Source organism: Stylophora pistillata, chromosome 10 (assembly GCF_964205215.1).
Source record: "Stylophora pistillata chromosome 10, jaStyPist1.2, whole genome shotgun sequence".
NCBI lineage: Eukaryota > Metazoa > Cnidaria > Anthozoa > Scleractinia > Pocilloporidae > Stylophora > Stylophora pistillata.
This window is the reverse complement of record NC_142528.1, coordinates 29,089,488-29,116,384: the sequence shown is the minus strand read 5'-3', so window position 1 is coordinate 29,116,384 and position 26,897 is coordinate 29,089,488. Positions and strand designations below refer to the sequence as shown.

The 26,897-nt window shown below is 38.6% G+C and overlaps 3 protein-coding genes across 6 annotated transcripts in view; 2 read left to right on the top strand and 1 right to left on the bottom strand.

Moving 5' to 3' along the window:
• Positions 1 to 897: 897 nt before the first annotated feature.
• LOC111332677 (uncharacterized) lies at positions 898 to 7,955 on the top strand. 2 transcript variants are annotated; one of them, XM_022938091.2, is made up of 6 exons: positions 898 to 1,015; positions 2,432 to 3,250; positions 3,522 to 4,530; positions 4,994 to 5,927; positions 6,596 to 6,727; positions 7,202 to 7,955. In XM_022938091.2, exons 2-6 carry the CDS (start codon positions 2,434 to 2,436, stop codon positions 7,295 to 7,297), a joined length of 2,988 nt encoding a protein of 995 aa, XP_022793826.2. In that variant the 5' UTR covers positions 898 to 1,015; positions 2,432 to 2,433; the 3' UTR covers positions 7,298 to 7,955. The 2 variants fall into 2 exon arrangements, with proteins under 2 accessions (XP_022793826.2, XP_022793827.2); XM_022938092.2 differs by having other exon boundaries at positions 908 to 1,054.
• On the top strand, positions 7,937 to 21,425 carry LOC111332676 (uncharacterized). Of its 3 annotated transcripts, none has more exons than XM_022938087.2 (12): positions 7,937 to 8,076; positions 8,668 to 8,835; positions 10,191 to 10,387; positions 11,546 to 11,733; positions 13,750 to 13,833; positions 14,302 to 14,361; positions 14,700 to 14,758; positions 15,382 to 15,599; positions 16,063 to 16,603; positions 16,804 to 18,403; positions 19,102 to 19,230; positions 19,633 to 19,998. In XM_022938087.2, the coding sequence occupies exons 2-12, from the start codon at positions 8,828 to 8,830 to the stop codon at positions 19,729 to 19,731; spliced, it is 3,183 nt and encodes a 1,060-aa protein (XP_022793822.2). In that variant the 5' UTR covers positions 7,937 to 8,076; positions 8,668 to 8,827; the 3' UTR covers positions 19,732 to 19,998. The 3 variants fall into 3 exon arrangements, with proteins under 3 accessions (XP_022793822.2, XP_022793824.2, XP_088591315.1); XM_022938089.2 differs by having other exon boundaries at positions 7,942 to 8,076; positions 8,726 to 8,835; XM_088735189.1 differs by lacking the exon at positions 7,937 to 8,076 and adding an exon at positions 20,938 to 21,425 and having other exon boundaries at positions 8,693 to 8,835; positions 19,633 to 19,740.
• Positions 20,176 to 26,897, bottom strand: part of LOC111332678 (endothelin-converting enzyme 1) — a 19,393-nt gene continuing 12,671 nt past the window's right edge. Inside the window, exons 11-20 of the mRNA XM_088735191.1 lie at positions 26,456 to 26,533; positions 25,641 to 25,741; positions 25,261 to 25,319; positions 24,560 to 24,611; positions 23,032 to 23,099; positions 22,557 to 22,681; positions 22,071 to 22,136; positions 21,501 to 21,596; positions 20,998 to 21,074; positions 20,176 to 20,563 (exon numbers count right to left, since the gene is read on the bottom strand). Of these exons, the coding sequence (XP_088591317.1) occupies positions 20,464 to 20,563; positions 20,998 to 21,074; positions 21,501 to 21,596; positions 22,071 to 22,136; positions 22,557 to 22,681; positions 23,032 to 23,099; positions 24,560 to 24,611; positions 25,261 to 25,319; positions 25,641 to 25,741; positions 26,456 to 26,533 (822 nt within the window). The 3' untranslated portion in view covers positions 20,176 to 20,463. The remainder of the gene's footprint in view (positions 20,564 to 20,997; positions 21,075 to 21,500; positions 21,597 to 22,070; positions 22,137 to 22,556; positions 22,682 to 23,031; positions 23,100 to 24,559; positions 24,612 to 25,260; positions 25,320 to 25,640; positions 25,742 to 26,455; positions 26,534 to 26,897) is intronic.

Below are 26,897 nucleotides of genomic sequence, written 5' to 3'. Positions count from 1 at the left end.
CAGTCACTGCCACCGACAACAGTCCTTCTCAGGACTACACTCACCCGGACGATCAGACTACATCTTCACATAACAGTAATTTGTTTTGCAATGATAGATATTTAACACTAGTTAAAAGATAAATGGCTTCTTGTTTCGAATTTTTCCAATCCAAGAGAGCCACTTTGCTAGATTAAAATCAATACAAAACCAAATGCATGATTTTGAGTCAACATAGTCCACAACTAAATCCATCTGTTATCGCCATAGCTCATTCTCCTTCGGCACTTTAGTAAAATTTTATTTCACAGGCGTTACACCACTTGCTCCCTGATTGATATCTCGCTTTCTTTCTTCCCTTTATGTCTAAAATTTCGAAAAGGCTTACAGGAATTACGTTTAATTCATTAGAATGTCGGTCGGAAAACGGCGATGAGAAGCGAGTATATTGCTTTTCGATCGTTCGACGATGATGTAAACAAACTGCAGTTTCTTCAGGCAAGTTCACAGCTCTTGCCAAGCCAAGAAGCAGGGGCTTAGAAGTGCCGTAAAAAGCTTCTTTGCTGCTCCCTGTTTTACCGACGAACCAACATTTTGCATAAACGGACGAAAAAGTGATCAGAAAAAAGCCAACACGACACTGAACGTTGCCGCAAATTGAGCCAGTTCGCAACCGTATTGAAACTTTGAACAAAAGACCGTTTTTCGGCGCGAGAACAATTTTTTTACAATTTGTACACCCTCTCAATTTTTTTAAATTCTTTCTTCTTCTCAAAAATGAGAATTTAAAACGTTATCTTTTTAACAGCTTCCTTGTTGTTTAAACTCTTGTAACCGCTGTTCATTTCCCGCAAAATTTATTGAGTTCAAATAATTGCGCGTCTGAGCCCGCGCTTCTTACCATGGGTCTCTGGCGCATGCGCAGACGTTTTTTCATCCCGCGAAAAATATTCAACATGGCGATGGTAGTGTGAAACTCAGGAATAGAATTTGTGTACACGTACCAGCTTGAACTTTATGTAAACCAGTGAAAATGGTAAGGTCTCAGTCAAAAATCTAGGATTTACATTTGGAGGTAAATGAAATGTTTTTGTGGCCGAGGGTAGGAAGTATTAGGAAAGAAGATAAATTGGCTATGTGCTCTTGATCAGGTACAACCACTTAGTAAGCTTGCGGATATCATCGAAAATTTAAGTATTAACGCTTCCTTGAATTTTTTTTTCTCTCTTGAATCAAATTTAAATCGACTTTTAATACTTTGGCATCTCATTTAGATTATCGCTATTTGTGGGGTATATGCTTCTCAAACAACTTGTGACGGAAAAAAAAAACTTGTTAATTTATTAGACCTTGAAATGTTTTCCTCTTTTGCTTTCTAAGTCATGTTAATTGAGTTAAGCGAATTTAACGAGCTAAGCATCAACCAGTTCAAATTGAAAATCATTTGGTATTATACATTAAAAGTGTCCTTCAGAATCCTCCAAGTGAGCTGCAAGCTCACTTTTTTCTAATGACATGATTTGTGAGCAATAATGATCATAAAATAATCACCAGAAAACAAAACTTAGTCACTAGAAAAAAAAATCAATGTTTTTTTTTTTTGTGATTCATGTGACATCTTGGGTCTGGATACCTAGGTAGACAATCATTTGCAATCTATTATAAAGGGATAAGGAATATGTTAGGCAATGCTGAATGCAAAGGTTTATCTCCTTAAACATTAATCCGTTAACACTAAGTGATAAGAACATTATGTACACCTTGCTACATAGTCAGTGAACACAGGCCATCAAATTGTCAACATTGCAGCAAATTGAGTTGCCAAAATGTTTTTGCCATGGTGCCCAAAACAGTAACAACTTAAAGTTCTGTCTTGGCATAAACTTTTTCCTACTTCCTGTCATCTGTCTGTTCACAAAAATATTTGAATGGTGAAGAATTTTAAATTAAGCATTGGTATCAAAGGAATAATTACTCCTTAAGTAAAGAAACCTATTGTCCCACTTTCTATGCATTTCTCTGAAATAAGAGACTGCCAGATACCAATGTACGTAAAGAATTATTCCAACTTTCAAACAAGCATCCTTTCTTTGGTGATATCAGAAAGTTGTCTGTAGTTTCAGCCTTGAAAACATGATTTTGAATTTGATTTGAAAATAATCTGTACTTTATTACTAGTTAGGGGTCTCAGCCATGCCCCAAGCATAATGCATCCAAATATCTGGTAAATTTGGACAAATTATTTGTTGTCTCCCTTATAAGTGAGTTGTATTAATTGAAAATTGTCCTTAAATTCTACTTATTACACTTTGTTCTCTTTTAAAAGAGTAGTATTTTCTTGTTAGATAAGAAATTAATTTTGATTTCCATGAGATTCTAGTAAAACTTCCTTTAAACTTAACTGTTACACAGCCATTCATGTTACTTAAGTTGTGTTTTTGTTGTTCTGCAGCAATGATAGAAGAGTGTTCAGTCACTTCACCAACTTCTCGGAATATGCAGGAAGAGTTCCCAAAGAAGAATCAGTCCTCTTGTTCATTGTACACTGAAGAGGAACTTGAAGGTGTTAGTACTTCCAGTTCTCTGAAAAAACGTAATTCTGCTCGTTCCACTGAAATTGATTTTTCTGAAGTTAGTTCAACTTCTGAGAATACTTATCAAGGTCTAAGTACTTCAAGCAAAGGTATATGTATGGACTTGTATGAAGAAGATATTCCAAAGTCAAATTCTAATGTACCAGTTGTATTTAATGATGGGAATACTGATGAGAAACCTAAGAAGTTGTCACTTGTGGAATATGTGGACAGTGGAAATAATACTGAGGAAGACATGGTAAATTCAAGTGGACTAACCCAAGATAAATCTATAAAGACTAGAGTAGATAAGTCAAATCAAGATACTTCCAAGTTTCAGTGTAGCAGCATTGCAGAGGTTATCACATCAAATGAAACTCCCAGCAAGAATGAAACTTGTAGCAGTGGAGTTGCATGTGATGTCCTTCTTTCTGATGACAAAACATCACCTAAAGAAGGTGACTTGGATGTTAAATCTCTGCTTAATGACAGTCGTACAAAAAGGGACACAGCAAAGGAGGATGGTCAACTTTCTGCTTCAGATTCTAGTGACACTGAAAAGTCTTCTGACAGCAACAAGGCTGACTCCAAGAAATCTAAGAAAGACAGAGGCAAAAAGAAGGATAAGAAGAAAAAGAAAAAGAAACACAAGAAACAGAAGCAAGGGGTTGAAAGGGAAGCAGCACCTGGTAACAGAGGTACTCTACATGCAAGGGAAAAATACTTGTTTATGGCACATCCTTGTGTCTGTTTCCTTCTTTTTTTGTTTTTTAATATTCAAATATACTCTCATGTTTACTATTTTTTTAACTTTTCATTTTACATTCATGGTAACGTGTGCTTCATTAGGGTATATACACATACATACTACTTGTGCCTTACCATGTGAAGAGCAGTGCGTTAACAATGTCTTGGTGTATTCCTTTGTTTAATAAGAACTATGCAACCATGTGTATTTTTATTTTGAAGATGGTGATGAAAAGAAAGAGGGGAATGAAAGCACAACCCAAAGTAAAGGTAGAGGCAAAAGTAGGAGTCACAGTAGAAGCAAACCTGAAAGCCAAACAAAAAGCTCAGAAAAATGCGAGAAGCCACTGGCTGTGAAGCAATCCAGAAGTAGAAGTAGAGAAAGATTTGCAAGGCATCATGGTCGCAGCAGGAGTAGATCACGTGAAAATGATAGAAAGTTGAAGCATCGTAGAGAGAGATCAAAAAGATCCAGAAGCTGTTCATCAAGTAAGAGACGTTCACCAGCAAGGATAAATAGACTCTCCAAATATCAGTCATCCAGGAGTAGATCTCGGAATAGAAGTAAGACACCATCAATGAAGAGGAGAGAAAGGAACCGGTCAAATTCCAGGACAAGATCATACAAAAGAGATTATCCTTCATCTAGAAAAAGGAAATTATCCCGAAGCCCTTCACCTCGTAAGCATAAAGATAACAGAAAAAGTAGATCAACCGAGAGACATTCCCATTCTTCAGAAAGAAAAGGTGCTCCTCCTGTGAAAAACAGGAGGTCCCATAATGATAAAAATAGTTTATCTCCAAGAAGATCAAAATCTCCAAATAGAAAGGATCATAAAAGCAGATCTTCACCCTCAAGAAAGCTGTCGCATCGCACCTCTTCAGCATCAGACAGTCTTGACTCAGGACACTTTACAAACATTCCTTTAACTCAGCTAAACAAACAAGATGATCCAGTGGCTGGCATAAAAGAAACAGAAAAAAAGATGCTAGGAGTAGAACTTGCAAAAGAATCCAGTGTTCCACCAAAATCTGAAGCAGATGTGCAGAAGCATCTCTCTCCTTCGGACAGTCCTCTGAAAGCATGGGAAGATGAATTTGATTTTGTTTTCACTGAGCGGCTGTCGCCCAAAGATGGAACTGAAAAGACTGTAGAAGATGTTCTTTTTGGAAAAGAAATAGCAGATTTTAAGACTCCTGACACCCTCAAAAGTAAAGCTACCAAAGAAAGGTAAATACTAGTTATCATAATGAAAAGAAAACTAATCTATATGGCAGGAAAGTGCGTATACACTGTACATGTCATGGTGTAAGTAGTGGGGGCTAATAGTTGCAGTTACATATGACTCATAATAGAAGATAAAGATATTAAATAATTAACATTTGGGAATTGACACTCTGAAACTGTGCAAACAACAGAAACCCTCTCACTATCAGGAAAGACCAAAATGCTCTTTTTGCTGTAAGTTTCAAATTATCATTTCTAAGCAGAAATAGAAATTTCCACTAGGATGTAGCTTCAACCCCAAGTATCTGAACTTAGTTCACAAGACAGCCACACTTAATTGCAGGCAGTGTAGATAATTGTTATTTTGGCCTTGGGTAGGAAGGCTACTTTTACGTTTTGCATAATTTTCAGTCTTCAGTCATGCTTAAATGGACTTAAAAACCTATTATTTTGTATTTCCTTGAAGTGTCAAAAGTAATAGCAGCAGAGTATCAATTGCTAAGGAAGCCAAAGAGGAAGCACATAATGAGGAAAAGAAAGAGTTGGAAGAGAAAAAAAGGCAGCAGTTTAAAGAACTTAATTCTAAATCCAAGCAAGGAAATTCTAAGGTTGAAGATGCTGAGAACACTCCAAATGTGGTAAAGTTAGATGATAGCATTGGTGAAGTGAAAGTAGCAAAAAGCAATTGTGTAAAAACATGTAACACCAAAGGTGTCAAAAGGACTTCTGATGATAGCAGTGTAAATCAGGGGGCAGAAGAGCCTGGGAAATCAGCCTTCATGCCTTCAAAGTTTGAATCTATTCCATTCTTAGGGGACACTCCACCTGGTCCCATCCCAGAAATCAGAGAACCTCAACACCCAATAATCCCAGCTCCATCTCAGCTGGGGCTTTTGGGACCTCATCCAGGAGGTAGGGGTCTCTTACCAACCCCTCCATTTCCTGCCCACCCTTGGGCGGGCCCCAATAGTATAGTGCATGGTGTTGGTCTTAACATACCTAAGGGTTCTCAAGGCCTTTTACCTACACCTGGGACACTTGCCAACCTGCCCTCTAAGGATGGTGACATGGATAAGACAAGGAAAAACTTAAGTTCCAGTCCTATGGACATGGAGATGTCATCACCAGAAGGGGACATCATTGACAAACTTAATGAAGAATTCTGGAGACAGCAGCAACAGCAAAATCAAGACAATGCAAAGGTCACAGACCTTGAGGGGAAAGGACAAATGTCAGTAGACTCTACTGTGAATGACCAATACTTGTTTGATGAACCATATGAGCCTGAAACTGGTATTTTGATCAGTGAAGAATTTGAAGAGGATTTAGACAGCATAACTGATCCCATTGAAAGGAAGAAACAAGAGAAAAAGCAGCAAAAAGAGAAAACTAAAGTGCAGGTATGATGACTTTAAAGGTCCAAAATGAACACTTTTCTTAATGGCTTTAACCCTTTGAATCCTGGGAGCGAGTAGCATCTATTTTCTCCTTACAATTTTCACCCTGAATCAAACATCTAGGACACAACAGTAGATTAGGAAATTATTACAACTAAAAAAAGCTTTTGATTGTCAAGCAAAAGTATTTATTCTCCTTGACAACACCATTAGAATTGTATAAAGAACAGTATGGAGAATATGCCTAACTATATTAGGGTTTAAAGGGTTAGTTCTCTCAGAGAGTGGTGAAAGTAATGCAACCAATCCATCAATCAATTCAAAGCCAGACTTCTTCCCCACCCCCTGTGCAGCCCCCTCCCCTCCCTTCCCCTTGGCATTTGAGCCTTTCATTTTTATTAACTCTCTAACCTTTCCTCTGGGAAGGTAACATTTATGATACCCATGCCATGATCGGGACTCAAGCTTTTAGCCATAGATTAACTTTACTCTTCATCCCCTCCACTCTGGATCATAAATTTGAAGCTACAAAGTGATAGGAAAACTTTTTAAATTGAAGTGGTAGTCTTTTGCTCAGCAAACATCCCACCCATGGAGAGAAGCAGTGCTCCCAGTCCACTTGGGCAGTAAGACTTAACCGTACTCTTAATATCATCTTGTTACTCTCGTAGGAGGTGATAGACAGGCTCCATCGCCAGGCCAGAGTGGAGGAAGAAGTGAAACATGTTCTCAAAGCATACTATAAACACAAGGACATTAGCAAAGAACAGTATAAGAGTGTTCTCAGAAGAGCTGTTCCACAGGTTTGTTACAGACATTTGAACTTATAATTTGGCAATACCTCTCCAAAAATGTCTGTTGACAATAGGTAATTATCAGTAAACATTATTTGAATGTGAGATTGTTGAAGCTCGAAATCCAGCAAACAAGTTGAAGGTTCAATGGTGGCCCAACAGTGAGTGTGTGACTCCACATGGATAGATTCATGCATAGCCGCGCTTAGATCATATGTGATGGAAGCGTTCTTGAGCAAGAGACGATTTTATATCTACCTTGATATAATGTACTAAATTAGACACGTATTGGATTGGTTCTTGCTTGTGATCCATTGGAGGACAGGCGCATAGATGGCGTCACCATCAACATCATTCTGCTTCTTTATTGTTTGAAATAGATCGACTTCATTTCATTCACTTCTCCTACAGTAGCTTCAATGTAGAGAAAAACAAACGTTTTTACTAAATCCTCTGAATCATGTTTTTCCGGTTTCTTTTTAGATCACAAACTCTAGCAGTGCCATTGACCCGGAGAGAATCAGATCATTTGTGAAAAAGTGCATAGCAAAGATGAAGAAAAAGCGCCTTGATTCTTAATTTGCGTCCGGCACAAACAGTTGGTTTTTTTTTTTTTTTTTTTTTGCAGCAAGTTCTTTTATTGGATGTATTGGCTATTACCGTGCCATCTTTTTCCCAAAAATACAGTTAGTGCTTTCTAAGAAGGTCAAAATAAAAATTATATTCAAAAGGAAAGAGGATGGAGGAATATTAACATGAATTGCTTATGCGATACTTCGTAATTCAAGCTCAATTTTTCAACATAAACGCGACTTTTTTCTCGTGCGAATCAAACAAAGCAACTAAAGGATGGGCTCTTTTTAATGATGTGTCTCAATGATTGTTTCCTCGCTAAGTTTAGAACATTCCTTAGCTAGCCACATTGTATTGTACAGTGGTTGCCTTTAGATGAAGCCGGCATTGTAGCGTGACATTGTGTTGACGGTAGTTTTCCTAAAGTTATCTTTCTTAACCAATGATTGCTCGTATAAAACTGTGTCTGTGAGATGTAGATGTTTTTTTCCATTCTCAATTTCGTCAAGTTGGTTGTATTTCGGTTCTATAATTATGTACAACTTGGCAGTTTCAAAACTTATGGAAGGAAGCTGGACAATACTTCACAACAATAATAATAAAAAAAAAACGTAAAGGGTTTGTAAAGCTGACGTTTTCAGCGTTAACCCTTGGCTTCAGCTCACTGATTGACTGTGCTTCTATTATAGCGGGGAGGTGAAGGAAGACGTGCGAGGAACGCGTTATTCACGCAAGCTGAAAGAACTACCTTCCCCTTTGGACATCTTGACGTTACTAATTGCTACGTAAGCAGTGTACCCAATCAAAATGAGGCGATGGTAAATTTAGGCGAGCAGCGCCCTTTCCTAGCACCTGGCTAACTTTCAGTTTTCATCTGAGTCTCAAAAATTTCATCCTCCTATAAGTTGGATAAAGTAACGATGGAGACGGATGTAGCTTACCTAACAAATCAGTCGGCACTAGGCGCGGTACTCAACCCAAAACCAAAATAGATTGTACAAGGACAGAGCAATTAAAAAGAATGAGCGGCAGAACTGCCGCTCGTCCTTTGAAATCGTCGTTTGAACTGCCGGGAGCGAGGTTTGTGAAAAATAGGGAGGTTGCTTAAGATGATCAGTGCCTAGATCAGAGATCCCTTATAAATTTGGAGTTGATTCAAATCTTTTCTTCCTCTTTTCTTTGAGAACGAAACAGTAATAATATTTAAAAAGGAATGAATCCGACTAAGCGCGGGTTTTTTTTTTTTTAATGCTCTTTTCCCTTTTGAATCTCAGGAGAAGTTAGCTAGTATAGGTGTCGAAACATCGCCTTTTAGTTTTCTTCATCAAATCAGTTAAGTTTTTTCTCTCTCTTCATTTTTGCTTTGCTTTCTCCAGCCATTCCCTCTCCCATCCCTTTATTTACTGCCTCCGTACCATCTGTTTATGTGTTCAGCGGTTTCACTCGGGAAAGTGGCTTCACAAGATGGCGGACGTGAACAATGCTATGTGCGATGTTTTCTGCAATGATTCTACCTAAAGAGCTTCGCAAAACTACATGTTGAGGTAGTTATAAACCATTCGCCTCACTATGTTTACATAATGTTTTGAATCCGCGAGGTTGTAGAGCCTTGACGCCGTAAATGAGTTTTATTCTTAGCCCACATGACACATGTTCGATGGTTTTAAAATCCTGAGCTTTAAGTAGTTTTGTTTAAATAAGTTCTCCGCACCGGGTGAGTGTAGTGGCTTTAAGAATTTCATTTGTAGGAAAATCGTGATGTAGCTTATGCATAGATGTCTCAGCTGATAGGGGCATGTTTCGCTGGTACACGCAGATTCGTGCCCGCTTATTGTAGTTCGATGTGCCAGATGAAAATTATGTTATGTAATGTTTAAAATATTTTCATGGTTGATTGCTAAGTGTACCTCGAAACTGGATTCAAATTTCACTGACTTGGTTCACGTATTTCTGCTGCAAAATAGTTGTGTCGTTTAAATTTAACAGTATTACGCCGACTGATAAGTTTTCTCTTAAAAAGTCTTTCTTGACTTTCGTCAAACATGTCCATCACTGCCTCTGTGAAACCCCATTAGTTGAAGATTTTACACGAAATATATTTGGCAAAGCTTCTTACATATTACTTCTAATTACTCGTATTTTATTATTCTTTGGAAATAAATCATATCAAGATGCAATGTATAGCCAAGTTATGAATTTCCTATTGACCAAACTTAATCTATCTGGACTTTTAACGCTGTATGATAGAAGAGAGGCAATCGCGACAAAGTTGTTCAATGAAATATGTGCAAATCAATCTCACAGTCTTCATAAATTACTTCCAAGCAAATACCAACTTGGCTACTATCTGAGAGAACAAAGAACATTCGTCCGAGGTGTAAAACTGAAGGGTGCGAGAATAGTTTTCTTTTAAGTTACGTTTATTGTAGGTGATAATTATGTTATTTTGTTTCTTATTTTACATAGGAATTCAACACATGCTTGAGAATTTGTCATTCTGTAACATTTTTGATGAGTAAATTAACTAATTAGTTGTAATTTAGTAAGTTAGAAATTTTTCATTTGTAAACCTTATTGCAATTCAGCTCTTGGCTGCAAGTTTTTTAAGGTGAATAAACTATCTATCTATCTATCTATCTATCTATCTAATTCGGTCAAGATAGCTAGATCTTGGTCTTTTTCTCTTTCATCAAATCACTTCAAATTTTTCTTGTAAGTGCAAACATACAATAAAAAAATAATTCCTTTCTAATTACCATGAGCAAAGCTGTTCAATTGAAAGTGAACAGTTACCCTATGCATACTATTTTGAGTGTTTATCCTTGTGGACATATCAAAAAGGTATGGAAATTTGTTTTGATGGGGTCATAATTAAATAAGATACCTTTTCCTGTTTTAGAAACAGAATGGCAGCTCTTCCTGACAGTAATAGTAGTGATGGAGATGATGAAGATTTTGAAGGTTTCATTGTCAGTCCTGAAGAAAAGGCAAGTTACAGAGTATGGTCAAGGAAAAGGAGAGCTTCAAATGCCTTTGATAGTGACTCTGAAAGTGAAGATGATGATGACAAGGAAGATGAAGAAGAGGATGGAGAAGGTGAGGAAGAATGTGAAGGTCTGTTTCAATGGCAAACTGGGGTGGCATGCTTGCATAGCTGCCAAGGTGCATCCCTTCTTGTGTATGAATGAATGAATACCCTTATTTAAGTGTCAAACTGAAGTAGCAGTAGGGAACCACTACATGGGGACACTATGAATAAATTAAAATCAAAAATTAAAATTCATAACACTATTTACAATTGATAAAACAAGTACATTGTAGATATTATTATTTACCTGTGCATAGACTTAATAAAATACTTAAGTATCTATTATGTACAATGTTTAAATCACGCGAGGCCGCAGAAGACTTCACCCTCACTGTAGCTGGTCTACATCTGCACTCATAATTTTTAGGTCTTTATTAATTTGATAGTTTTTCCAATTTAGTAATGCTAAATTTTTTCTTTTCTCATATATTGTAATCAGTCCTCTATCGTGAACATTAATATTAATTATTTTAAAAAATTGTAAATAATTAGATATATGGTTTAAAATTGTAAATAATTGCTATCATTATTATTAAACGAAGTGGGCCAATTTTAACATAATTTTTGTAAATAATTTTACTGATTGTAGTGAATAAAGGTTTTGTTATTTTATTTTACATAAAATACATTCAGAACAATGAGCATCGGCCAGTAAGGACTTTAAATCAAACTTTCTGATATCCTGCCAAAATACAGATAATACCCATAACAATTGTACAGGCTTTTTAGTTCTTTCTTATGATCTATCAGAAGACAGAGAGATAGATAATGTCATAGGGAACAACTTGCTTACTCATATAAAACATATATATTGCATGTTGCATTGGGTCTGCTGCTCAATAATAGATTATCTAAGAAGTCAAAATGTGTACAGCTGCTCCTCATCTGCCACTTTTTTGTTCTTACCACATTTTGACTTGTGATCTTTTACTTAACAAATGCATGGCAACATGTAATCTTTTCATTAATTCCATGGTATGAAGGAGCAGGGAGTACATCTGTTGCATTGGATGAGATACTTATAAATGACAAATTACCGCTCAGAATTTTGTCAAGTTTTCTTGACAGCTTGCTGTCATATTGTGGCAAGAGAAGAGATGAAGGCATTGCTAGAAATTGATCTCAAAGAAGTGAAGACAATCTAAAGATTACATTGTATTCTACAGATGAAGAAAGTGAAGAACTAGATGCTGTTCTTGGTGATGTGAACTTACATGAATCTGGTGAAGAGACACCGTCAAGCAACACTGACCAGTGTCCAGTGTGTTTGATGTCTCTCAAGGAGCAACTGTTGGGAACACCTAACAACTGTTCACACGTGTTCTGCTATGAGTGTATACAGGAATGGTCAAAGGTGAGAAGTACATTCACAACATTACAGGCTAATGACTTTGAAACTTTAAGGAGCTCAGTGCTAACTGATACTTGGTTACTCAAAATTCCCCCCATCTCGAGCTTGTAGCCCTTTCCCTTTTAAGGACAGCTGCCTCTTAATCAAACTCCCATTTACAAGGAGACTTTCATTATTTAATTTTCATTAATAATTCTAACTTTCATTAATAATTCTTCTTACATTTAAGGTATTGTATGGTATGGTGCCCGACTACTTGCGCCATTTAATATCTGTCTTGCCGCCGTCTAGGTATGATTTAAGGCGCAACGATGACTGAGCAGCTTTATTAACTTTCCCGAAAATAATATCCAAGAAGACCCTGGCAGATAGATCATTTAGTTGTGCCACCCCTAGACTTTGGAATCTGCTTCCTACCACAATAAGATCTATTTCCAGTTAAATATTTTTAAAATTAGACTTAAAACTTTTTTATTTAATAGGGCATTTAATTAGTTACTATAGTTGTTATGATTAAATTGCATTAATGATGAATTATTTTATTTATTTATTTATTTATTATGGAATTTTAGAATTGTAATTTTGAACTTCTATTTTATTTTTGATTTAATATTTATTGTAAGGCGCATTTGAATATTTTTATAGAAACTGCGCAGTATAAATTTAAATTTAATAATAATAATAATTAATAATTATTTCCTCCACCAGTTTCTCAAAAACCATACATACATACATACATACATACATACATACATACATACATACATACATTAGTTGACCACTCCCTATGGGGGCTTTTCAGAGCCAATTCCCACCCATCCCACCCCAGGGGAGGACAACCACTACACAGTAATCTCGTGCGTAGGAAATTAACATCTCCTACCCCTAGTCTGTTTGATCATATTACTATCAATGACAAGCAAATCGAAGTTGTTTCATCTGCAAGGTTGTTAGGAGTGATAGTCTCGGACAACCTCAGGTGGAACGCACATGTAGAATCTATATGCAAAAAGGCGGCGAAGCGTCTGTACTTCCTAAAACAGCTAAAGCGCGCTAAAGTTCCATCTGAGGATATGCTACTTTTCTATACGACATGTATACGCCCTGTATTAGAATATGCGTGCCCAGTTTTTCATCATTCTTTGCCGCAATATCTGTCCAATGAAATGGAAAGGTTGCAAAAACGCGCGTTGCGGATGATTCAACCTGACTTATCCTACGCTGAGGCTCTAGTAGCTCTTGAGGTTGCGTCTCTGTACGAGAGGAGGGAGATATTGTGTGATGCTCAATTTGATCAGATTGTAAGGGACGAAAACCACAAGCTCCATGATCTACTGCCTCCACGCAACGAGTCCACCTATCGCACCCGCAGCCAGAGATACTTCAAGCTACCGATTTGTAAGACAAATAGGTTCAAAAACACATTTATCATAGCGAACAGTTTTAATTATTAGTAGCTATCTTAATTATTTGTATTTTAGTTTTTAATACTTCTCTTATTGTATTTTATTGTAGATTACACCTTGTAGCTTTTATTGTAGTTATCTTAGAGTAAGAGATAATTTATTTCCATTGTAAAGTAAGTCGTATTTCAGCCGGCCCGAGGACTGCAATGATTTTACTCCCCTAATAAAGCTATCTATCTATCTATCCTAACCCTGCAGGAGACGGGGCCTACGGTTTGTTCGTCCTTATCCGAGATGACTAGAATATCTATCCATTCTTTTATCATAGAAAGGTAGCAAATTCTCCTCGCTTATTTTAAGACCATGAGTATCGGTCCAGCCGGGGCTCGGACCCTCAACCTCCCGCACAACACAATCCGGCACTCTAACCAATTGAGCTAACCGGGAGGCTTTTTGGTTCCTTTTTGGTTTCACCCTTGAGAATTAACTGCTGTAACAGTTGCTATATCTAAAGAATTGATCATATCCTTTGTCAAGGAGTGACGAGGAAACTTGATTAATTAACATCATATACAAGAGAAATGATTTTATTGTTTTTTTTTCCTTTGGAAAGAATGCCAATACTTGTCCAGTTGGACGGAAACCATACACCGAAATATTAGTGCATGCTTCAAGGAAAGGACCTGTGTTGCAAAGAGTGAGTTAACAGCATTGAACATCTAACTTCATGTGATTAAGACCCAAAACTTACTCTAGGATGTGAGATATTGGTCAATGTCCATATTTTTTTTTTTTAGTTTAGGCCAGGTGTTCAGTACATATATCTTATTAACCATGCGGGAGGGCCGTACTGGGAGAATATTGGCCTGAGGTCTTGACAGTACGGACCGAGCGCAGCGAGGTCCGTACAAAAAAGACCGAGGGCCGATATTCTTCCAGTACGGTCCTGAGCAAGCTTGGTTGATAAGAGATTTATTATACGACTGAAGTTCAAAGGGACACAAGTGTGGTATCATTCGGGACAGTGCCCGATCCAATACTGAGAGAATATTGACCGGCAATAGAGCATTTTGATTGGTTGCTTTTAGTTATTGGCCCTCTGACTGCTCAAGTCGTGTAATAAACAGTGTCATTTTCCTCACTTGAATGTCATATTTTGATTTAGATACCAGTTGAAGAAAGAATAGTAGAAGATGAACTGGAGGATGATCCAACATATTGTGAGGTATGAGAACATTTTACTCCAAAGGTTTTATCATATTGTTTGTGTTTGTTGGTCCTTTGGTTTCATACACATACATGTATGTGTCATAACCTAACTTCAATTTGTATCTAAGGTTCTTGCCTTTTCACACCTTGTTAAAAGCTGACGAGACGTGAAATCATGATCTGATCCCAAATAACACACATGGAGTAACTGTTTTCCTTTTCTTGAGGCATGAATATTTTAAGGATTTAAGTTTCTATCACTTTGATGGAACTTAAAGTGTGAATTGTAAAGCCAATGATAAGCTTCAGACAAGAAACTTACCTCAGTGTTGTTGATTTTTAACCTTTTTTAAGCTGTGTGGCCTGTATGACAGAGAAGAACGAATGCTCTTATGTGATGGATGTGATAATGGGTGAGTCTTGCTACAGTGGCTGTAAATAATTGTGTTTGGGTAGTTGAAAAAGCCAAGAGTAACCAAGGTTATACACACTGTGTCCATCACTATCTAAAAATCCAAAATTTACAAATGGGAATTAAAGAAAATGAACACGTATTTCCCAACCAATTTATTCTCATAAACTCCCTTGTTGTTTGATAACAGCTCGTGCACTTTGATACCATTTTATTCCTATTTCAGTGACAGCCGCTAATGGTTTGGTCAGATGAAAATAAATAAACATTTTGAAAATGTCGATTTTCCAGTTCTATATATGGAAGCAATTTGCGATGGAAGGTAGAACTCTGGGATTGCTTTGGTTTTGCATCTCTTAGATGGACACATGAATGACAGAACTAGAAAACTCTTGCTCTTCTTTTAAAGAATTCAGAAGTAAAAGTAAACTAATCACGACTACGTAACTCGCGTCTCCTTGCGCTGGACGGATCTACACCAGTCTTGTACCTGTCTTAGGATACTCATTATTTCCTTGACATTAATTTGTACATTTGATCTGGTTTGCTGCAGTTATTACTTTGGTTTTTCGTTTTGTGACAGTCACATGAAAAGTGTTTAAACTTTATTCACTTTGTTTCTAGTTATCATATGGAATGTTTAACGCCACCCGTGGAATTCGTTCCTATTGAGGAGTGGTACTGCCCCACGTGCTCTACTCAACAAGAGGGTTATGGAAACCCTGAGGGCTTCCCTCAGGAGGGACATAGGGAAGGAGGTCTGAGAGAGGTGCCTCGTGGAAGGCCACGTGGGAGACCACGAGGAAGTACTTCAAGGCGGATTTCTGTTTCGGAACGAACAGGTTAGGTTTAATTGGGATATATGGTAGATAAAAAAGTAGAGTTGTGAAAATTATGGAAACTAAAACGGGTGCCTCGATGTTAAACGAAAGCTAACAGGTGCGATGAGTGACACGAGGAGAATTTGATTCTGAAGAAGGAGGGGGGATGGTGGAAAGGGAGAGGATGAACTTTGCTGAGGTATCAAAGCTCTTAAGGAGGTAGTGTGTGAACATCGTTATCATTTATCTATTTATTCATTCATTTTAAGGATATGCTGCATGTTACCAAAATCTTGTTTTGTTTTTTTTTTAAAGACCAATATTGTCATCCCGAATATATTATACGAATGAGATGTTCCAAAACATAGGAACAAACGCGGAGATCCGAGTAAGAGATCATGAGCTTTCATTAAGCATAATGTGCCAGTCGAACATAATGAGTTAAAGGTCTTCCAATCTAACATACAAAGCCTTTGTATTGTAGCCCCTGCAAGAAGAGCTCGAACAGTAGCCTCTACGCGAGGTCGAGGCAGAACCCGCACCGCCCAGGGACGAGTGCGAGCAAGGAGTAGCAGTCGAGGGCGGGGACGAGGGGGCAGCAGTAGAGGTCGGTCGGATTCAACCACAACTGGAAGGAAAAGAAAGCGGAAAAAGAAGAGGAACAAGAATAAAAAGAGGACGGGCACATCGAGTACAAGAAATGAAAAGAAATCTTCGAAAGGAATAACAGTGAAGGGAAGAAAGCGGCGTCGCGTAATCGAGGAAGACGAAGTATCGCCATTCATCTACGAACCTGTTAGGCGTGGAAGAACGGTTCATGCCAGACTGTTGGAAAGTTTGAATGCAACCGGTCCTTCCACCGAGCCTGGCCGCTCACCGTCTCTAGGAAGAGCACCTTTTCCTAACAGAGTTGAACCAAGTTCGAGTTTTTCATTATTTGGGAATGCTTATGCCCTGTATGACTTCGACGATCGAGAAGACACACGCGAGACAGCGCGCACTGAGGTACAAGGTACTGTTTTGAGGTAAGGTGTTATGCTAGGGTTAACATGGGTTCTATTAAGCATATTCCCTCAGTGGTTGCACACCTGGCAAACTGAGCCAAGGAGAATCGCTGGCAAGCTAGATCTTTTACAAGGGTCATACACACTGTATGGGATGTAAAGCGTCACTTACTGCTAGGATCAGCAATGTCAACTCCTAATTTAGTCTGTTTGGTCCACAGCTCAGCATCGACCAATCCAGATGTCTTGGGATCCATATTTCAAAACTTGGATTCCTTGCACAGTCCCGGCGTACAAGTCGCGCGTGACGGGAAATTAGTGAAGTCCACTGACCAACGTTCAGCCAAGGATGTCAAGAATAGAGATGCAAAGTCAGCAAGTAACATGGACGAAATAAAAAATGAAGTTAATTTAGAGATAGAGCAAAGGCCAGACGTGGTAGGGAATCTTTTAGATGACGAGGAAAAAAGGACAAAAACTATGAATAGCGTCAAACATTCTTCAAGCGGCAAACAAGATGATAAGCAGGGTAAGATCGAGATCATTTCCGATGAACTTTCTCCTTCCAACTCATCAGAGAAAAACTATGCTGTTTCATGTAGGAAACTGTCAGATGCAGGAGATATTCAAGATAGTTCTCGTGGATCTTCAAATAGTTCTCCCCCTCTAATTCCTCTCTCTTTAAAACCGACGCTCTCTGGTTTCCGAATTCCAAAACGGAGCTCAATTTCGGAAGATAAACCCAATCAAACGCCGTCAAGGTTTCATGGTGGCTCGTCAAGCGCTAATCAGATACGAAGTAAAAATTTCTCCGTCATTTCAAACTTTAAAATACCAAAAAGGACAAGTTTATCTTGTGAGGGAAATCCAACCGAAGCTTTATCCGATACAGTCTACACTAAGCGTGTTAAATCTGTGGGCCAGGCGGGAGCAACGCTCTCTTCGAGTACTGTAAAACCAGCAAATACGTCATTTTATGGCTTATCTCAAGACAAAGTTGTTTCTCAGTCTTGTCCCAAATCTAAGGATACAGAAAGTTCCCGAATTTACTTTAACAGCGTGATGACGAGAAAAGATTCTCGGAGTGAGTCACCAACTGTACCTGGAGTAACTAGCGTGACTGGCGTGACAAAATGTCATGCCAATAACGTTACTAGCGTTACTCATAGACACACAACCAGCTCAAGGGCCGCTGCACTTTGTGTAACGAGTACAAGAAATACCACTGCAAGTACGACAAAGGCTGCTGGCGCATATCACTGTTACAACAAAACCATAAATATCTCACCGCCTCTGAGCAAGACAGTTCCTATAATCAATCAACCACCGACAGAGAAAGAGCAGCGGCGTAGCAATATAGAAATAATAAGAATGCTGAATGAAAAGCAGAAGAGTATGAGGAAACAGATGTTAGGTGATCGTAAATGCACTTCCGTTTCTGGTGACTTGGCAGGTGCGCGCGCGTTACAACAGAAGGGACTTTGTGTTTCTGAAAAGTCACCAAAATGTGGGATTGCGGCATTACCGATTGCTGTGGTCAAACCATCTCTTCACACGCCAAACGCCCAAATAAGCAGCTCAAGTTCCGTACGCTCTAACAGTTTAGAGAACTCACCAGTGAAAAGCATTGCCAGTGGAATTATAGATGCACACAGTGGTAATACTCAGGAGTTCAAAAAAGTGCGCTCAGAATTTGATTCACCCGCCTCTCTTGGATGTGAAATCAGCGGCTCTGGTGTTGGACTTGGGGTGGGGGCCTTTAAACGCGACGGGGAGGCAGAGACAGGAGCTCATTGTGACAGAGAGCAGCAGAGAAAACTAGTAAGGCTGTATAAGAAATTCTAATCTTGTGCAAGTTAGTCTGCTATCTTGAAGAATACTTGTGTGTTCAAGACAGTTTTTGCAAGACCATGAACAGTTCTCTAACGCCTCAGTCAGTCAGACAGTCTTTGGAATTGTTATTTTTAAAGGTATTATTGCGCCCACCGAGGTATAAATACCCACAATACCTCACTTAAACTGGACGTGCGTTTAAGTAGGACCCGATCGTTGTGTTGGAAACCTGTGGTTTGCACGTTCGTCTCTAAGTATTTATTATCCTTCCCAGGATACTAAATTCTTTTTATCACTTCATAAAGCAATTTTCATTTCAGCGTCTAAAGTACCCCAAGATTGCATTGGTTTTGTTTAACAACGATCTATGGCTGATCTAAAAAACTCGCACCACTCGATAAACTAATAAGATTTAAAACTAAAGCCAATCCTGATCTGGTTACTTTCGTTTTCCCGCGTTTGAGATAGCTATATTGTTTTTACTCCAGACATCCTATTGGTGGCTCCTTGTGATATTTCCCTCTCTACCGATTGGCTGTTTTATCAATGTGCAATTTACTTGTGCTTTGTGAAAACCAGTTGGGACGTGCAATGCAACGATTCAGACGTAGATTACGTTCGCTTGTTTTAAGAGATTTGCCTTACCTCATATTTTTGAGAGATTTTCCTTGCCTTATATTTTTCAGGGAATAGCACGGCTCCAACGGCATGAGCAAATAGTCGATGAAGTTAAGCTAGCACTGAAGCCATTCTTCAGACATGAAGAGATTACAAAAGATGAGTACAAGATTATCATGAGAAAGAGTGTGGAAAAGGTTTGTGAGAGAAAATCTTTTCAGGGTTCAATGTCACTATTCTGAGAGGCAGGCACTAAGTAGAGGTAAAACCCCATGCACGCTACTACAGTTAGGGTCAAGAAAACCTTAAAAAAGTTGCGGGCGGCTACATCGTCCTTCATTTTCCCCTGGTTTTATTTAATTATTTTTTGCGCACCCCCTTAGATCCTTTGCTTTTCAACTCCAAGTAACTTGTGCGGCATTTGCGCCCGAAATTATGTTAGGAATGAATGAGTCAAAATCATCTTTAGGTACTATTCGCGGCTCGGTAATTATCCACCACTAGCCACCTCTACTACAGTGAACATTTGTTAACTATCGTATCGATTTCTAAGGAGTTGAACACATATTTGTTCAAATACGTGTCTTTTTTGTCTTCAGATTAAAGAGTCAAGTAGCAGTGTGGATAGGGAAAGAGTTTCCAGACTTGTAAAGAAATACATCAAAAAAATTAAAGGAGATAAATTTAGCGGATGGTAACAATGAAAGGTGTGAGAAAAGTTTAACTTTCGTTTGGTTCACTGTAGCGAGGATATTCCAAACATTTTCAACAGATTTGTACGAGTTAACTTTGAGAAAAGCTTAATATTTTGATGCGGTATTTTTGAGCAAACATTACGAGAAATTTTCGTATAATTTTTTTTCAGATTTATACCATAGGTGTATTTTATCGTACTTGTTTCAAAACCAAATTGAGATTTCAAAAAGTCTAAATAAGAAGAGCTAATGGCTTTGTTCTTGTTGCTATTGTTATTGTTTTGGTTGTTTTAGAGTAATTGAGTTAGAAAGAGAAATAATAAGAGTAATCATCCACACGGCGTTCGAAATGTTAACAAATATTCCCAGTTTTCTCCCAATATTCTTGTATTTTCCCTTTTTAACTTTTCGATAATAATTCATTAACTTATGACGCATAAGACAGTCTCTTAACAAACAAATAACTTTATTCGCCTATTACTAGCACAATATGAGAGCTAATGGTTGATTACATTACCTTAGATTTAGAAACAAAATTTCTACTCCAAGCTTCTATATACCATTTGAATGGCGTTTGAAACGCAAAAAAACTTAATGCTAGTATTAATCAGGCAATTAGCTACACAAACTAATGTATTTTTTAAAAGTAAAAGCAACATTTTTGCTTTGATTTTCTATGAACTCTCGGAACGGCTGCCAAATATATCATAAGCAGGTTAGACTGCTACCACGTGATCACCACACAGAGCACTTGTTACTCGGGTCCATTCCTTTTCCGCTTTTGCAGCTATAAGCATCTGCAAACTTTTTGAAATTGGACAGCGGACCAATTACCCTGTTGATAAAAGAACAATTCGTGAACTAATGGGTAGTTAACTACAATGAAGCCATCTCCTAAAAAACAACACCAACAATTTATTGATTTACTACAATTTTGAGAAGTGCCTACCCACAATTAGTTGAAAACTAGTCGAAAGAGTTTTTCCTTGACAACTCTGCTTGATCCCAAATTATTGGACAAGGGGGAAAAATTATGGCGCACGCGATTCAAAGGGAAAACCTCTAATCCCATTTGGAGGCAAAAAGAGGCTGATGATTTATTCAGAAACAAATAGTCTGTAACAACTGTGTTTTCCTGTCTTTACCAACCACATAATTATCACACATGCTTATTGGTAATTATACCTATTTTTTTTCCCGGCCACCCAGGTTTTGTTTTCCCGCGCACCAGACCTGACAAACAAAACAGAAGACCTGAAAATAGTTTACCTGTATTTTGGAAAGGAATGTACGTCACGTGCTACTTGGGAAAGAGCTGCTTCCTTCTTGTAGACACTACACCATGGCTAGAACGAAAAGTATAGAAAGAGTCCCTCAATGAAAATCGAGAAAGTTACTTACGATCTCGTTATTAAGAGGATAAAAGCAAAAGGAATTACGTACGGACGAGGAGTGGGGCCACACCATTCTATTTACCCAGTCTCCTCTCGTAATAATCTCTTCGCGTCGCACTTACCAAACGCTTCCCGTTGTTGAGGGTAAATAAGAGCGCACGCTATTAACAAAATGAAAATTACCTAAAAGAAGATTAGTAGCTTCTCGTATGCACACAGTACAGCGATCAAAGAATACCTTAGACCTTTCTTGACAGTGTTCTTTTTTAACGTTTTATTTAGTAAAATCCGGAGCCGAGGTTAGTCATGTTTCCTCTGAGTTGTCAATGGCCTCTTGTGACGTTTGCCCTTTAACTTTTGTTTTAGTTTCACACTTACCGTAGCAAATCCTATGAAAAACAGTTTATCCACACTCAAACCCAAGTCAGGCAGTTGTCCTTCCTTTTTATTGTCTTTAACCCACGACTGATATGCCTAGGAATAAAATTACATGAGCTGTTTGAGCTGCGCAATACACTAATAAGTGAAAACTATGGATTCGTTGACTATAAGGGTAACTGTCCACTGACGGCTGCAAAAAAATTAAGACATCTAGCAGACTAATTAACTCTGACTGGTTAGGTAATCTTAAAAAATCGTGTAGGTAACAACGACTTGTTATCTGTGAAGTGTAACCATGTGTTCACCGTCGGTGAAAAATTTAACTTACGATCTCTTATCTCACTTACATGACGTACTGTACTGTCCACTGACTATGCATACTGCATGCGCGGCACAAGTCTCCTGAAAAGACGTTCTTAAAAGCCCGCCACCCAATCACTCGTTCCCATGTGAGGGTGGGAATGATTCCGCGACGAGTCTTGGAACGTAAGCACAAGAGGCTGGCGCGTTACAAGCAAAGGAAAAACAAACGTACAAAAAACAAAAAACAGTTTACGTGAAGCATACATCATAAGCAAGCTTTATTCCACCATTATCAGCTATGTTCTCATTCAGTGTCTGTTTACCATCTATCTGCAAAAATAAACAAAACAAAACGATTTTAACATTTGACTTAGTGACAACAGCTACTGCATTTATGATACAGCTGGGAGCGCCGCGGGCATGAAAAAGCGAATCCTGTGTTCTGATTGGCTATCTTGCTCGCTCAGGATTGCCCGCTTTGATCCCGCACAAGAAAAAAAAGGTGAGTGGAGCGGACTTAAAACTTTCGGCTCTCGAAATAGAGTCATTCTTGGAAGCGAAATCTTTTGCTACATAATGAATCCTTTATTGGCCAGGCTTGGTCGGTCAATAACGCATATATGTTGTCGATTGCAAATATGCATTCTCTGGCGCGGACACAGGACATCCTGATCTCGCACATTTGCATCAATAAATTGATTGACTCTTTCATTTTTGATTGTAGCTAATTTGATGTTGGATCTGACTTACAGGTGTCCCAAATACGTCATAGTTGTTGTACTGATTCACCAAACATTGGGCTTTCTCGTCAAAATTGTATGTCGAAGAGTATGACCACCAGTTTTTCACATTGCCATCCTTATCATAAAGCCGCCCTGTGGAAGAATCACGAAATTAACAAAAACAGTCCTTAAACTTCCGCATCAATATCCGTATCTAGGAGACTGCACTCCTACCCCCCCCCCCGCCCCAACCCAACATCATTAACCCAGCTGGGGAGGGGTGAGTGAGCAGTTGCTCAGAGACTGACATCAATCCAATCTTCCTTAGCATCTAGCTAGATAGTGATCCAATTTCATCTTCAATCCAGTGCTCTCTCGTTCATGTACGACACTTCCTACCGATGCAAATGTTTGATATGTAGAGTTTAACTTCCTCTTTCGTGTAAATATTTTTTCTCCTTGTATTTTTATATTGTTATCAGTGTAGTTACTGCTGTTTCTACCTTGGCTGTCAAATCCATGGGTGATTTCATGTCCAATGACCATTGCTAATGACCCATAGTTAATGTACCTGCAAGAAATATGTCTCTAAAGCTTAGACAAGCTACATGGGTTCAAGAGCGTACTTTTTTTTAAGGATATAAGACATTCTCCTATCAAGTATCATAAACTGCATAGCTTGTAAATAATATTTGCATATTTCAATTGAAGTAACGGTTTATGCACTAGTGTGTATTACAAACCTACAGACTCGCATAATTACTTGTTATCGTCTTCGCATCCATCTCACGTTAAGAATTCCATTCCTTTTGTTCAGGTTCTAAGACTTCGTCGTTTATGCAGTGATGACTCTGATTTCCACCACAAATCAGAGTCAATGTGCCAGTTTTTCGACAAACGTGGTTACCCTGTTTCTGTCGTTCAAGCGGGTTACCACCGCGCCCAACTTATTGATCGACATTCAGCACTACAAACGTCGCATAAGGAAGATTCCGACCGCATTCCATTCACTCTCACGTTTCACCCTCACAACCACTCAGTTAAATCCATCATTCTTAAAAACTTTCAATTACTTCAAAACGATCCAGAGACAAGCACTATCTTTTCGCAGCCTCCGCTCATTTCATTCAAACGCGACAAAAACATAAGCAATTTTTCGGTCAGAAGTTCTTTTCAGACTAATGACCAACCAAGCACTTTTAAATGCGCTCGTGCACGATGCAAAACGTGTCCTTTCATTCACAACACTGACAAAATATCGGGACCTAAACGATCCATTAAGATCACCGATCACTTCACGTGCACCTCCGCCAATGTAATCTATTGCATAACTTGTACTTATTGCAAAAAGATATACATCGGCGAAACAGGCAGAAGACTAGGTGACCGATTCCGAGAACACCTTCGAGACGTGGAAAAGAATGACAAGGACACATCGAAACCAGTCGCTGGACATTTAATTTACCTAATCATTCTAAGCAACATATGGCAATCTGCGGTCTTTCCTTACATTTAGGTAGCACGGGAAGCCGTAAAAATCTTGAACAAAAGCTCTCTTTCAAACCGGCAGTCTAAATCCCACAGGGATCAACGAACGCTTTTCATTCCACTAATTTATTCTTGTTTTTCTCGTTGCCATGTTTCCACCAATAACATAACTCCATTCTCTGCCTTTAAAAGCACACACAACCCACAATTCCTCTATTCGCTCCGACGAAGGGCTAACGCTCGAAACGTCAGCTTTTGTAATCGTTACGGTGGCCAATTTACCATTTTAACTTTGTTGATATATCCAAATTATTTCGTTGCTCCCACCAACGCAGCCCCAAATAGTTTCTTTCGAAACTATCAGCCTTTGCAAATAATAAGATTGTACTATTCTGGGGACGTAGGATTATAGGTTGTGTAATTTCCTCACTGGTACGCAATGCACCTTGCCCAACACACGTTTTTCATTATTTATCAAGGTTCACTCTAAAAACTGGAACGTTCGATCTTTCGGAACATAAGCCTACATTACTAACTGCTTACTTTGGCCAGTACTTTCTGTAAAATGGAGATTGTAGAATTCCAGCCAAAAATACTGCAATGAATGAACAAAAACATGATTAATTATCTTGAGACCCTAAGACCGTGTTATTCAACATCCGACATTGACGACCAGTCCATCCAAAGAGTGAGGGTCTCCCTCAAACCAATCCGTAATCCAAGCTTTGAGTCTCTCCTTCCAGTCAAAAGTGATGAAAACCGCGACGCAATTGTTTAAGTGGCAACAAAAATCGTTATGTTACGAAAAAATAATCAAGGGCTTAGTGATTTGTACGAGTAACCTGCATTCTAGAAGCATCAAAATAGCCAGTATACCGCAGTCAAAAATCAAGTGGCGCATTTTGTAGTGATCTAGTAATAAATAACCAGCAAAAGCTTACTCTGAGATTGCAAAGGTTTGGCTACGTTTTTACCGACTCGGCTTGATCAAAGTTCAAAAGGATTTGCACGTGACGGTCCAAAGATATCTGGGATTGAATCGGTTTTGCTTCACTATGCTCCATTATTGGTCCAGAAAATCTGCGCCAACCTCCAACCAATTAAATACAAAACTAGAGCTAATCGAGACTTAGTGATTCGCGCGCGTTTTCCCGCGCTCATTTCGGGCAGTTTGCTTGTTTCTTCTTTGAGTTCTATCATATTTTTACAACAATTTATCGAAAAGCGCTTCAAAGGTAACTCACCTATCCGGTTTTGCTGTGGACTGTAATATCCATTTACTTGTGCAGGACTTTCCATCCACCTGGAAAGAGATCAAGAGAAAAAAAGAGTGAGCAATGAGACAGGAACACGAAGAACATAGAGTTGCGCTCTCCTCACCACCTGTAACAATTCACGCCACCAAATGATACACCTCAGTAGGAACACTTTATCCTAATGTGTTTACAACAATGAAAGGAAAGAATCGACTGTACGACAACTAACCTTTCTCGAAGAAATTTACAAAACAACATTAGATTTGTACAGATGCAAGATACCATGATTCTCTAAAATGCGTCGATAAGTCAGAGATATATTAGCTATGTAGTTTTAGTGTTAAGAACTCAGGCTGTGTTGCACTTACATGTCCTTGTCGACTGGTTCTCTAAGAACAGCAAAATTGTTCTGAACGATAAATTTGTTCATTGACACGGTGTTTTCAAAATAATCTTCTCCTGCACTCAGCTAAATATTTCGCCAAAAAAAATTGTATTTTAGTCAATAAACAGCACACCAGTGCCCAGACTAGTGCTCAACGCCACTACAACGCTCCACGTAGGTAAACCTAGAAATTATATAATTAAGGATTTTCCCACATTTGTGCCCTGGAGAAATTTTCAAATGGGCGTCGAAAGTAATCCAGAACTCCATTGAGTTTGTCTTCCTGTGCGCTGTGATTGGTCCAAAAAATTTCCACCACCCTAGCCAATTAGAAGCAAAATTAAAACATCAAGTCTCGATCGTTCATGTAATTTAAGGGAATGAATTAAACTGGTCAATCGATCTGATAATATACGAAAAAAAAAAGAACTACATCTAAACAAGTTCTGACACTGGGAGAGGTCCTTGTGAATAATGCAGCAAAAGCTGTCGTGTTAAGTTTTTAAAATGAGCCAAAATTTCATTTGCATCCATTTTTATCTTTTCCCTGATCCACCGCGATCCCTATTCCTTCTTCTTTGTCTAACACTGATTTATAATTGTAGTCACCTTCAACTTCTGGATAGGTTTGAACGATGCAAAAGTTAATAGAAAATGAATGAAAAAAGACTCAAGATACTATTAACACCGCCCATCTCTTTTCAGTACTCACCAGTGCATAATCTAGTTAGAGGGCCACAGGTTTGTCAGCTTTTCAGCTGTTACGTGTCCCCCTCTATAAATAAAGTCCTTACTTACTAGTGAGTACTGCTTGTCGAGTTTTTTGTCGTGTTTGATGAAAGCGGGGTAACCAATGTCCTCTTTGATTGCTTGCGCCTTCAATAAAGAAATACAGAAAGAAAATTTCAAAGGGAGAGTTTCAAGATTACGGGCTTGTTCGGTGAAGCTACTTCAATTTAATCGTTTCTAGAGCTATCAAAAGCACGAGCTGGTGATTCTCATGGAAATTTTACCACGAAAAAAGTATTTTGTGAGGCCTGAGTAGTCCAGTAGTCAGTGCGCTGGACTCTGGGTCAGATGGCCCGGGTTCAAGTCCTGGCTGGAGCTTGACGTTGTATCCTTAAGCAAGACGCTTCACTGACATTGCTTCGTCTTCTCGGATAGGACGTCAAGCCGGAGGTCCCGTCTCCTGCACCTATCAATTAGTTAATTTCGGCAGGGGACGTTAAAGAACCCACAT